The sequence below is a fragment of the Pagrus pagrus genome (assembly GCF_965226575.1).
Source record: "Pagrus pagrus genome assembly, chromosome: 24".
NCBI classification, from domain to species: domain Eukaryota; kingdom Metazoa; phylum Chordata; class Actinopteri; order Spariformes; family Sparidae; genus Pagrus; species Pagrus pagrus.
The window spans coordinates 17860657-17873605 of NC_140206.1; the positions used below are offsets into that span (position 1 = coordinate 17860657).

Below are 12949 nucleotides of genomic sequence, written 5' to 3' on the forward strand. Positions count from 1 at the left end.
AAAAATAAAACAATTACAGACTCCAGTTCTCTAGAAAATGTTCTCTACTTTTATATTCTATTATAGAATCTGTTTGTTTTATTTCATTTAAAAAGTAATGCCAGTAATACCAGAAACCAGTTATTAAATACTTCAATGGTAACCTGGGGTGAATCATGCTCAGGCTTGCTATATATTCCAGCACTTATACAAATGTTTGACTGTGTCAGCTGGCTGTAATGACCATCTTATACAGATCCATCAGATGCCCACGACACATATTACCTAATATTCCTTTACTGTGGGAGGATTTATATGGGACCACTCAGAAGATATCAACTGTGACTACATGCATTTTGCCCATTTTTAGTCATTTTCAAATAGCTCCAGGAAATATTCCAAGAACTAAACTCAGGAAGTAAAAAAGGAACTAAAAGTCCCATTTGAGCATTCCTGTTCTTTCAATATGATAATAATAATAATAATAATAATAATATATTTAATGCCTCTATTTTGCCACATTATTATATTAATTTTGTGAATGTATTCTTACATAATTATTTACATAAACTGGCCCTAAAGTAAATCAGTTAAATAATTAACATAAATAGAGGCAGCATGAGATTAAAGGTAAAGGAAGTGTGTATTGAACAAAAAGGATTGTATTATTTGCTATTTCAAAATATTTTTCTATTTTTCTTACCTTGTCTCATTTTAAAGGGTTACTCCTCCAATTTTACACAAGTGTGTTTGCAGGTCTTGGGGAGTACTACTTCATATTTGAAAAAAAAAGTAGTATAAAGCCCTTTGTGGCTCCAGAAAAAGCAGCATATAATCTGTAAAGCAGAGGGTGCTAGGTTTTGAAAAGCAGTCCACTGGTCAGATATTGCACTGCTGTAACACCTTTATTCCACAGATTGAGCATTGAGTGTCATGCCTGGCTGATATTGTTGACATGCCCAGATTGTGTTTGTTTTGGACTTTGTCCTTGATTTATGTGCTTCTACCATGTGTGAGTAGGCTAAGAAGTTAAAGACCCCCTCCAGTGTATTTTGGTATTTTTATGATAGTTCATATTTTCCTTTTCCTTTTTCTTTTCCTGGTTCACCTAGTATTTGTTGACAAAATAACTTAATTTTGTGCTGCTGATGTTCATGCTGCTTGTTCATGCTATTGCTAATCCATGCCAGTGATGTTGATCTTGAGAAAGAACGCTGACCATTAGACCAAACACTGACTGGACTCAGCTTTAAATGGTCTCTTTTTTGTCAGTTTAAATTGTGTTTATTTGTTAATATTTCTGACTTTGTTCTCCTATAAAGTCTGCACATGGGGTTTTTCTTTGAAAATGTTCAGATGGCGGCAATTTATCAGATTACATGCAGCTTCCTTTGGAGCCAAACTGCTTTTTTCCCATAGTTCCCAGTGGTACTCCCCAAGACCTGTAAACACACTTTATTCAAAATTGGCAGAGTTACCCTTTATAGCAGACAATACAGACTTTAATTAATAAAAGCAATTCTGTGGTATCCAAATTTTAAAAAAATGAGTGAGCTCATTTACGTCCTGTTGCGATCAGTTGAATCTGTAATTGTAACGGTTATAAACTATTTGAGCATTAAAGCAGGAACAAAACAGAAAGGTCAAAAATGTATCACCATCAACGCTGATATTATTCATAATTAAGTGTATTTTGTTAATATGGACCCCAGGAAGATTAGTCATCCCCATGGGAACAGCTACAGGGGATCATTTAAAGGTCGGGCAAACACATCGGTCCACAATGTACACAGTTCCACCTGTGCCTTTCCCCTAATGTGGTTCCCTCATTAAAAAGGCTGTACTCAGCCATAATGCAAGGTCTGCCCTCCAACTGGTGGCTACATATGGAACCATACATAAGGCACTGCCAGCATGTGGTGGGCTTGTCATCTTAATACTAACATATGCTGAAACAATATGTCACTCTCTCCCACTGAATTTGCTCAAAAAATTAAATAAATAAATAAAAAAAGACAACGCTGAAAGCCTTCCAAGCTCACTGAACTGCAAAATACGTGCTTTGTTTGTATATGCTTCAACGAAGCATCCAATCTGGTGCTAAGTACAGTGACTCTTGCCATAAGTTTACATGCTAAAGCTGTACTTCTCTCAGTCTGACAGGTGAATGAAAACGGAAAATTCACAGTCACCAGAGAGGTGGAACAGATGCTCCCCTGTACTTGGATGAGCTGTAATGTATTTAGTGTTACCTTGTACTAACTGACACCAGAGCAGCCTTAAAGGTATAGTTGGTAATCCTGTTCAGAAACACTTTTTGTTATACTGGGTGAAATGGTCTTTCGACCCTGAGAGTAGTCCATACATAATGTGTTCAGAAAAAGGAACAAAATAAATCAGACCTCTGTGGCAGCTGCAGGCCTGTAAAAACTGACCAATCCCTCCCTCTCGGTCCGAGTTGAAAGAACCAATCAGATGCCTTCATGTCTCGTCCTGCCTGCACCCCCCTCTGTCCCCCCCTCCTCCCTGAGCACACTCATCACGTGTCACCGTTGCCGGATATATTCAGCACACTGCATATGGAGTTAGCAGGAGATCACACTCCAGGTCAGAAGGTGGCGGTAATGCACACCTAACAGTTGTTTGCCAACAGCCATAAAACAACAGAAGAAGAAGAGTTAGCACAGCTAGCAGCAGAGAACAATGGCAGAGAAAATGCAGCCAAAAGTAGCACTTCCAGAAGTGATGCAGAGGTTGCTGTCTTTCTGTTGGACAGGTAATTAGTTGTTTTGCTTCGGGGGATTTGTTATTTTCATGAAATATGTAACGTTAGCCAGCTTAGCTACTTTTGTAGCTTGTATTAGCCCAATGCTAACGGCTCTCCTCTTCCCTGCTGACGGACTGTCTGATGCGCGTTCAAGTTTGTGGGGGCGGGGCTTTGGACGGAGCACTGACGGGAGGGGGAGAAGGGGGTGGAGCTTAGACAAGGTGCCACTTTCAAATCTTTGCTAGCTCTCCAACATTACCAACTATACCTTTAAAGGTCCCAAATGTAAGATTTAGGGGTACGTATTTGCAGAAATGGAATATAATCACTTATCATAACCTGGAACTCAGAATGGTGTTTTCGTTACCTTTTAATGAGACCTTTACATCTACAAAGGGAGCAGGTCCTCTTCTACAGGGTCTGCCATGTTTCAACACTAGCCCAGAATGGACAAACCAAACACTGGCTCTAGAGTGGGCCTTTCACATTTTCCATGGCCACCACAGATTCTCGTACAATCATAGAGGGGCTAGTCTGGTCGCACTCCCATTGGGTCAAACACATCCTGGTCAGTGGCCTGACCCCTTTTCCTAAAACCTAACAAAGTAGCTTTTGTGCTTAAACCTAACCAAAACACTCCAAAAGTCATAATATGTCATGCTATGTGAACTGTTTGTCAGCAAGCTTTATTTTGAAAGTCTAACTAATGCTACTGATGCTAGAGGTTAAGGTAGAGCGTCAATGACCAAGGTGCCATATACAGTATCAAAAGTTAGGTCTGAGAAGATGTTGGTTTACAACAGTAGCCCAGGATGGACAAACCAAACACTGTGGGGCTTTCATGCTTTTAAAGGCTACTGTGTTTCTCATGCATGCTTTGAAACAGAGCATTTGGAAAACTCCAGACTTGATCAGGCAGAAAAGTGGCATAAAACATGCAGGAGAGGGGGCCCCGGGAGTCTTTCTGAGACCTTTTAATTTTCATTTGACCTAATGGCTCAAATTCTTTAGATGAAGTCATGCTGCAGTGTTTGTAAAGCCCAGAGGAATTTTACCCTGCCATTGAAGGAAGATTGGACTGACAAAAATACAGTCCCTACTCCCTTTTTCCTCAGTGAATAAAAACTAAACAATAATGTGAAAGACATCTGAGCTAATTGATGTTGATCATTGAGCCCTCCCTGACAGAGTCGGAGGTAGAGCGGGTTAATAAGGGCCCAGCAGCTCATTTTTGCAGCCAGAATAAAATGTGACAGTTTACATGTCTGCAAACCACAGATACATTGAATTTGAATCACATTTTTACAATATGTATCACATTTACATATTGACTGAGCTGACTTTCAAGACAGGAAGTGGAGGGGATGATGGTGGCGTGACAGCTCGGCAACAAAGAATATTGGCAGCAACACACGTACCCAGCCTGTACATAAAAACAGCCGCATTCGGTCGTATTGTGTGTACATCTAAACTGCCATATTCTTGTGCTCTGACATCAAGAAGTTTCAGAACATCAATCTGCTCTACTTCACAACGGGAGACTTTGCAAAGAGTGGGGCAGAGCTGTTGAAAAATGGCCACACTCCCAGTGACAAATTTTGCTTTCAGTCACTGCTTTATTAGAAGCACAGTGAAAAGGGAAGCGAGAGAAAAGAGCCTTCCCAAAATACCTATAAGGCAGCCAATCTCCCACTGAGCATCAGCTGGATGGGGGCCAAACAGAGGGGAGTGAACTATGAAGCTGATCAAGACTTTATTTATTCACCTTAAAGTGAATTTTCAGTATGACTAGGCTGCAAACACCCTGATACCTAATCTCAAGGTGCGCGAAACAAAAACGTGATCCAAATATAAACAGCAGGCAAATCCTCTCATCAAATCGAGCACTGCCACAGCACCGGAGGGGATTTGACTTGTTGTATTAACCTCCACTTGATCCCTCTGACTTCTCAGTTAATCATTAATACTCTAATCAGAACAAAAGTTTTTTTGTTTATACCATATCCCAAATCTATCTTTGCAGTATCAAACATGTATTCTCGAAAGGCTTTGAAGGTCTTTTAATTTAAGCATAGTTTAACAGGCAAAAGGAACCCAAGGACGTTCTCATTCACTTTATTCACAGGCATATGACATTGTCACTACATGCTGCGCATGCTACTTTCAGAATAAGTGACACTCCTCTCAATTGGCAGGTCAATGGAACTATATCTAATAAGATGCTTATAATGAAAAAAAACTGTTAAGCAATTTGAAAGTACTTGTATTTGTTCAGAGATCATCAACAGTGTCCACAGACTATCAAAAATACTGTTAATCAACCAGACATGTGGTTTAAGTCATGTGGTCCAAGTCTCAAGCAACTCCCAAGTCATTTTTTCTTGAACAAGTCACGTCAGGTTAGAGGTAAAGTCAAGTCGTGTCCTTGGTTAGGGCAAATTTAATTCTAAATCAAGTTAAACTGAAAACATAAAATTAACACTGACAAGTCATTCAAGTCATCTTGTCTCAAGTCAAGTCATGAGTCGTAAACCTCCAAGTCCAATTCTTGTCTCCAGTAATGTATTTTCTGTCAAGTCATGTTGCAAGTCATCAAAACAGTCACCTGAGTACAAAAGTTCAAAATATGTATTAATTTGGTCACTCCTGTTGTTTTTCCATCTTTCATTATTATAAATATGTTTTATTTTTTGGATTTACAGTTACAGTTCCCATCATGCTTTGTGGTGTAAACTCAAAGTAAATTGCTGCCATGGAGTCTGTCCAAATCCACACTTACCAAGACTTTCCCTGACTTCATTCATACGACTATCGGTCAAGATCTATCGGTCATATCCATGTAACCTATTGAGGTCTAAAGTCCATTTTGGGAATTTCTTCCTCCAGGTCCTGCACCCTTTCAAGACTTGAGGCATTGATGGTGTGCACTAAAGGACGAGTCACAGTACATATGGTCAAAGTCAGACTGTGGAAAATCTACAGCGTGTAAAGTTATAGTGCATTAGCTACCCGCGGTTTGTGTTTGGCCTGTGCAACATGGACCACCTGTCTGTTACGCATGACCACACAATAACCAGTGTTCCTCCTCCTTAATCAGGGGAAACGACAGAAGAGCCAGAAATATGCAAACAGGGCGTAAAGCCTATTTGAATTATATTACCCCATTTTTTCATGATCTGTAGTCAGCTTGGTAGACGGGGTTAAGAGCACTGCGTTTTCCATGACTTTATGGATTAATAAATTCAACCTTGATTTTTTCATGTTTAGACAACAATCACTGGATTACTTTTGATTCTACAGAAACATCAAAACATGATTATCATGAGGCAAGCTCTGAGATTATGAAGAGCACTCTTTAATATAATTTCTAAGCAGATAACGGCCGTTTACTCTCAATGGACAGTGCAAAGAGCAGTATGTGTTTGACTGAGTACTGTAGGTAGATGGCGTGCAATTTTAGATACCTGCATGTATCTCATATACTGTAAGAACGATGGCATAACATGAATCAAAATTCAGGAAAACCCAAAGAAAGGGAAGGACAACAAGAGGGAGTACTCACCCTGTTTTAGCAAAGTTAGTCCAGTAGGTCATGACCACAGCACTCAGCATCACGTCATTCTTGGAGAAGTTGCAGTTGAAGAGATCTGTGGGGCCGATCATGGGGATTCCAAACACGTATGGTACTTCATCACCGTGGGCCGAGTCGGCCCAGCTAGGCTTCATGTCGCTCTGACAGTGGTGGTAGAAAGCGTAGAAATACGTAGGTGAGCCATACTGGGCGTGGAGGTCAGCTGTGGCCACTGCTGGCGCCACCCACTGGTGGTCAGTGAACAGAGCCACTAGGGTCTTGCGCCGTGTCTCCGGGTTCTCCTTGTCCGCCCAGTCCGTGTACATGAATTTGATGGTCTCGCGCAGAGTGTCCTTGCCCTCCGGGTAGCCATAGAGATGGTCCACAAAATCCGACACGGCAAAGTCAAAATCATTGGCAGACACACCGTCCTCACTGTCCACAATGCCGTCCACAAACTTAAACCCCTCGCCCTGGTTGACCCCGAGCATGATGTCATAGTTGAGGAACTCCCCCTGCTCCATGAGGATTTGAGGGTCATCCGGGATGACATCGCCATCAATAACAGGCCCAAAGGCGATGTGGTACTTCGCGGGTGTGATGTACTGTTCAATCAGCTCTTTGTAATTCTTGTTCTGCAGGCACTCCACCAGGTCAATGGTGTCCAGCATGTTGCAGCCCACCTTCTCAGCCAGGGCACGCGTGTACTTGGCAGGCTGGTAGTTGACTGCCCAGCTGGACAGAGCTGTGCCACTCTGGATGATGGCTTTCTGGAACAGATCTGAGATTAGAGCTGGTATTAGTGAAACAAAAATACACACACACACACATGCACACAAATGCTGGCAGCAAAGGGTTCATACTTGATAATTAGGTGAAATGCAGCAAACATTTGCTCTAGTTAAAAACATGGAAGAGGGAACCTTTTTCCTCTCCACGATACAGATGTCAAATTCAAACTAATGTCATCTGCCTAACTGAGCACCACTACTGATGTGATACCAGTGAAGTTATTCCCTCAAATTTGAAGTTCATCCGAAAAACTATTAAAAATCATGTCCAAGGGATTTTTAAATTTTGAGTTTTAGAATTTTTTTAATCATTAAAATGATGAAACAAAAGGTCTTTGGGGAAATATGTTCCTTTGTTCTCTCAGCCTCTGAAGAGGCATTTCTGTGTCTCGGTTTGATTGAAAGTTAAGCCCTGACAGGTTCGGTTCTAACAGTAAATCAGAGAAACAATGTAAACAGAGTTGTGCTGTAGCTACCGGCACAGCACATACTGTACCAGGAGTGGCATTATACTGTTATGATAGAATTGTTTTTTGTTTCCTTTAGTGTACATTTGTGATTTGCTTTGGCCTGTCATATGTGACTTATGTGACAGGAAGTTGATCACGGGGAAACAGGAAGATCATAGGGTAATTCATGCAATCTGCATCACTGGTATGTAACATTGTTTTTCATATTTGCCTGCAATTGTTCAACATTATTTATGGGTATTGATTTATTTGGAACAATTCAAGAATCTTGAAGTACTGTGTGGCTCTGTTTACCTAGCAAATGTTAAGATGTTAAGAATTCATTAGCTGAATTTATGTCAGCTAATTCAATTCACTTTTGTGAGATATCAATATTCAGTATTCACCTCATATTTATCTTAGTTAATCAAATGTAAAATGTACTTAGTACATAATGTATTTATTATTTAGCTCTTTTCAGTTTTTACCCTGCAACAATAGCTCATTGCAGAAAATGAATGGCATATAGAGATCCACTTAATGGAGTCTAACAAATCACTCATTTACTGTTCATTCAACAAATTACATAGAGAGAAACCCAGTCAAACTCAGAATTCTGAAGCTCTGACTTTTGTCTTTTTTCATGCTCGCACAAATAAACATTACAAAGCATTAAAAGGGTGATTCAGAATATTGACGTTACATCTTTGTGTCCCTGATGAGCAAACCGAAACATAAAAGATATTTGTTGTTCATATAGAAACAACACCTTAGGCAATTCCCACATCTTGGAACACGGCTTCACGGACTGCCAATCAGCAAGTAGGCCACAATACACTAGAACACTAGAGTTATGTGCTTTTTTTTGTTTCAGAGTGTGCTATTTATACTTATGCAAACACGTCGGTGGTGACTCAACCAGGCCGACTTGAAAAGTATGTTTTGAGCACACAGCAGACATCCTCCACTAGGCCTGGTTAGCAGTACAAGCTTTTACTGCTGCCGCTGTGAGTCAGATGTGGAGCTTCAGTTAAACCTCAAGTCTGATGTAACTTCAAAACTGTACTGACAGAGTGACTGAAGGTTTTTATGACCTTGGTATGTTTGCTGATGCACAAACTGATGGTACTCCTGTCTTCATGGCAGCTTTACAACAACCGACCTCCGATAGCAAATGAAAAAAGGAACATTACCTTTCTTGGTGATGTATTATACATCACCAAGAATGCTTGGCAGGGCAGAGAGTGTTTGTTGACTCTCTCTCAGCCATGATTTCTATCCATCAGAACATGAGGACTTTTATCTAAATGTAAAGTAAGCTATTCCTATTCCCTCAAGTACAAGATGGACAAAATGAAACAGACCTAATAACAGCAACAGAAGACCAAAAGAAAACAGCCTCAAGTCTTCCTCACTTTGATTGTCTGTAAGGTCAACCCAATGGACTTCTACCAGCAAGATAAAAAGGTTGATTTTGTAAGAAGGTGCATCTTTCAAAAAATCTGTATTTGTCTCACACAGAGAGGAAAATGGCCCGAGAACTGCAGCAGCGCTTTCTGAGAGCCAATCCTCCAAATCCTCCTTTTTTTTCTGACAGATGGCTGGTTGTATACATTTGAGTTACACGAAGCTATTCATTTGTGCAAACCAGGGAATGGAAAAAAAAGTCATTCTGGCTTGCTTAGTTATAATCTCCATTAATAATACATATAAATAAAAATGTAAATACAGTATGATAATCCAGAATCCTCTCCCATTCAGCTCTTCTCCTCTAATGCTTTTAGACTAAAGCCGAATACACACTTGAATGAACACATATTTTGGTTGGTGTTTCTGCATGTGGTGATAAAATATGATGAGTAATCTGATGACAGAAAAGGCAATTTGAATAACTGATGCTACTGAACTGATTCAGTGAATTCTTCTTGCACAGGTGGTGTTTTGTTTTGGTGCTTCTGGTCTGTCTGCTTGTGATTTTCTTTTCCATTTTTGCCACAAATTACATTTTTTTGTATGCCCTGTATCCAAACACTGCATGACAAATCAGGAAACTCACTGAGGCTACACTCGGCAAACAATTGTGATGGTAATACCCTAAAAATCTAAAACAAGAGCAAATCTGCAGCGTAGTTATTGGCCCCTAGACGCTGTAATATTAGCTGTCATAGCTGTTTTTTGTAGAATCAAAACAGGTTCAAACATCAGTCAAGACTAAGAAAAAAAAAGGTGCTAACTAAGAAGGAAACATCTTTCTGCTCACAGCTTACAGGCATATGCAACGTGTGATAGCAGGTTGCATAATGATGATTCAGCTAGTATCACAGCTGTACCAGCTATTAGGCTCAAAACATGAAGTTCCTGAGGACGGAAAAGGAAAATTATCGGATCGTTTATTTTGAAAGGAAATATTCCCATGGGTGCCTGATTGTGCTAGGAATATTGAAAGGCAGTTCATCCATTAAATTGTATCTTATGTTGCAGTGTTGTGTTTTTCCCTGAAGGGGTTCCTTCGTGGTTGGCATGATTTTACAAATTATATATCATTGCAGTTTTCCGAATACATACTTCTTGTGCACAAGTAGAAATATCCTCCTGATAGTGGAACCAAAAGAAAGCTCATCAGGGGTCACCAAAAACATGGAGCTTTATCCACCGGTAGACTCACGGGTGTGATCGCTACTGGGGTTTGGCCGATGTAAACATTTTCAATCCTGTTTGATAAGCTGTATTTTACCACTAGATGGCGAAAGTGACTCAGCCGCTCCTGAGTATAACATAAGGAGAGCAATGAATGTGAAAATATAGCGGCACCATCATACATCAGGACAACTGTAATAATAAATAGTGTTTGAAAATCCAAATGCCACGTGCTGTGTTAACAAAGAATTCCACTGAATTGATATGTCTCTTCAACATCCAGAAATGTTTTGGGGCACGGGTGATAACAGAATAATTGAATGGTTGTTTAATTTCAATGGTTCTAAGTTGGCTACTTTTGTTTCTAACACTTGGAAAAACGTCTATTTGTAGTCGATATGTTGCTACACTGGTTTCTGGTCTGATGGTGTTGTTTTCTGGTAATGGTAATGGTGTCTTGTTCGGGCTGGGCACATTATTTTTGCATGATGGCCTTAAAGGTGCTATTTGTAAGTAAAGTTGATCCCATAGCGTCATTATTTGACGAGTTGGGACTGAGACCCATAAATCAACTTTCCCTACTAATAGCACCTTTAAGCTTCAAACTATGATGCTCAACCTATCCCTCTAGAGTCAGGTTTGCATGTGAAGTGCTCCGCTGTCAAGAAATTAAACTGCAACCCCGGCTGAAGGTAAGTCAGAAAGAAACTAGTTGGAAATTAAAATAGTATGAACAGCCGAAGTCAAGCAGGAACCAGCTGGAAGTTTTCTAGAAATGTATGAAAGAAATGGCCAGCTTCTAAAGAGCAGAATATTATTCTTAAATCATGTTGGGGTTATTTTCAATACATTTGGAGGTAATTATTGTTGTAGTTGAGGGGTAATTTCAAGAAATTTAAAATATGTTCCTTCGTAATTACCACTTGCCATGAAAATTTGCAGACCTGTAAAGTTTCTCACCAGGCGGCCATGTTGAAAACAGATGGTGAGAGGACAGAAAGGGACGTACATGCAGTAACATGCAGGCTCACACGCACTAATTGACGGATCTGGATCGTCATACCCCTGGGTACCCTAACCCTACTGTGGATCACTGCTCCTTCTGTTTTACCTCCTTATATCTTTACTTTTGTAAAATCTAAATCCTTATACCCTGATATTGTTTGCTTATTATCTTGTGTGGCCTGTCCTCTTCCAGGTCACCATGGTGGAGAGGAGGTCATGTGGCTCGTGTGACGGCCTGCTCAGTCGTCCTCCTGATCCATATTCTTCACTTGTATTCTAATATAATTTACTTGTATCAGATATTCTGTCATTGAAATCTGTAACCTCTGTGATTTTGTTGTTTTGTTCTGTCCACGTGGCATCTATTGCATGTCTGGTCGTCCTCTGTGGCTCTTCCTGAGGTTTCTTCCATCCTTTTTCCCCTGTTACAAGGGTTTATTTTTCTATTATGGTGCATTTTCCTCTTTCAAATCAAGGTTCTGAGGACGGATGACGTTGTTTCTTGTACAGATTGTAAAGCCCACTGAGGCAACGAAATTGTGGGTTATGCAACATAAATAAAATTGATTTGATTTGATTTAACGTGCACACATGGTCAAGAAGCTCAGATTACAACACACACAGAGGGAGTGTGACGTCATGTTCTGCTCAGGACACCATTACTCACCTTTATCTCTACAAGGCGAACAGTTGTTTGCAGCAAGACTAATATTATAGATCTCATATATTTAACCTGTAAAAACACTGTCAAATGCCTGAATATGTGAATCAGTCCACAGAGAACATTCTAAATGTTGTTTTAATGTTGCCCTTTATATATGTGTGTGAAACAAAAACAAGGCTCTTCACTGTGAACATTCTTAATGTATGATAGCGTAAGGAGCATGCACATATATAGCAATAACGACAATGTGATGAAAGGCCCTTTGTCTGTGCATATATATCTCTGTTGTGGTTATGCATGCCTGCGAGCGAGTAGACATACCTTCTGAGTAATGCGAGAGGGTGAGTAGGCTGACGCACGATGCTCCAGCGCCAGAGCCAAAAATGGTCACTCTCTTCGGGTCTCCTTTGAAGGCTTGGATGTTTTCTTTGATCCACCTGAGAGCCTGAATTTGATCCAGCAGGCCGTAGTTGCCCTTGGCTGCCTGGTCTCCTGTGCTTAGAAACCCTGGATTGATGAAAACAAACAGGAGAAAAACAGATCTCAACTTTCAGGAAGGTTTCTGGCATTGATGTAATCCAGACTGAGAGTTCAGAACATATGCACTCTTTGTATTTTAGAAGTGAAGTGCAGCATCCATTATTTTTTTTAATCTCATCTCAAAGCCCTCACTTGTTTGAGTGAGTTAAATTGGCAATATTAAGAAAGGAATCAGAATTTATCCGGCTGGTCTTCAGTAGATAATGAAAATAGCAGGCTGTACTTTGTGAATAATAGCTTTATTATCACATCAGAGTTGTGCTTAGTTAGTTTTTACTGAGTTTTTTGGGTGAGGCCTGACCAGTGAAGAGCTCCGATAGAAGTGTATCCGACTCTTTTTAATAATAAACAGCTGAAGCCTGTTTGAAAACCCAAATGCCATGTGCTGTGTTAACAAGTATTGTGTGTGTATCCAAAGCCTGACGTCCTCTGTACCATAGAGCTCCACTGTTGCCTGTTTGAACTAAAAAGAACACATCAATGAGCCACATTGTTTCACTGGATGACATGTTCCTTCATTACCATGAACACGCACATCGCACACTC

The 12949-nt window shown here is 40.2% G+C and overlaps 1 protein-coding gene across 1 annotated transcript in view; it reads right to left on the reverse strand.

The window, feature by feature from the left end:
• nlgn4xa (neuroligin 4 X-linked a) overlaps positions 1–12949 on the reverse strand; it is a 112665-nt gene that overhangs the window by 5505 nt on the left and 94211 nt on the right. Inside the window, exons 4-5 of the mRNA XM_084347020.1 lie at positions 12185–12370; positions 6309–7098 (exon numbers count right to left, since the gene is read on the reverse strand). Of these exons, the coding sequence (XP_084203146.1) occupies positions 6309–7098; positions 12185–12370 (976 nt within the window). The remainder of the gene's footprint in view (positions 1–6308; positions 7099–12184; positions 12371–12949) is intronic.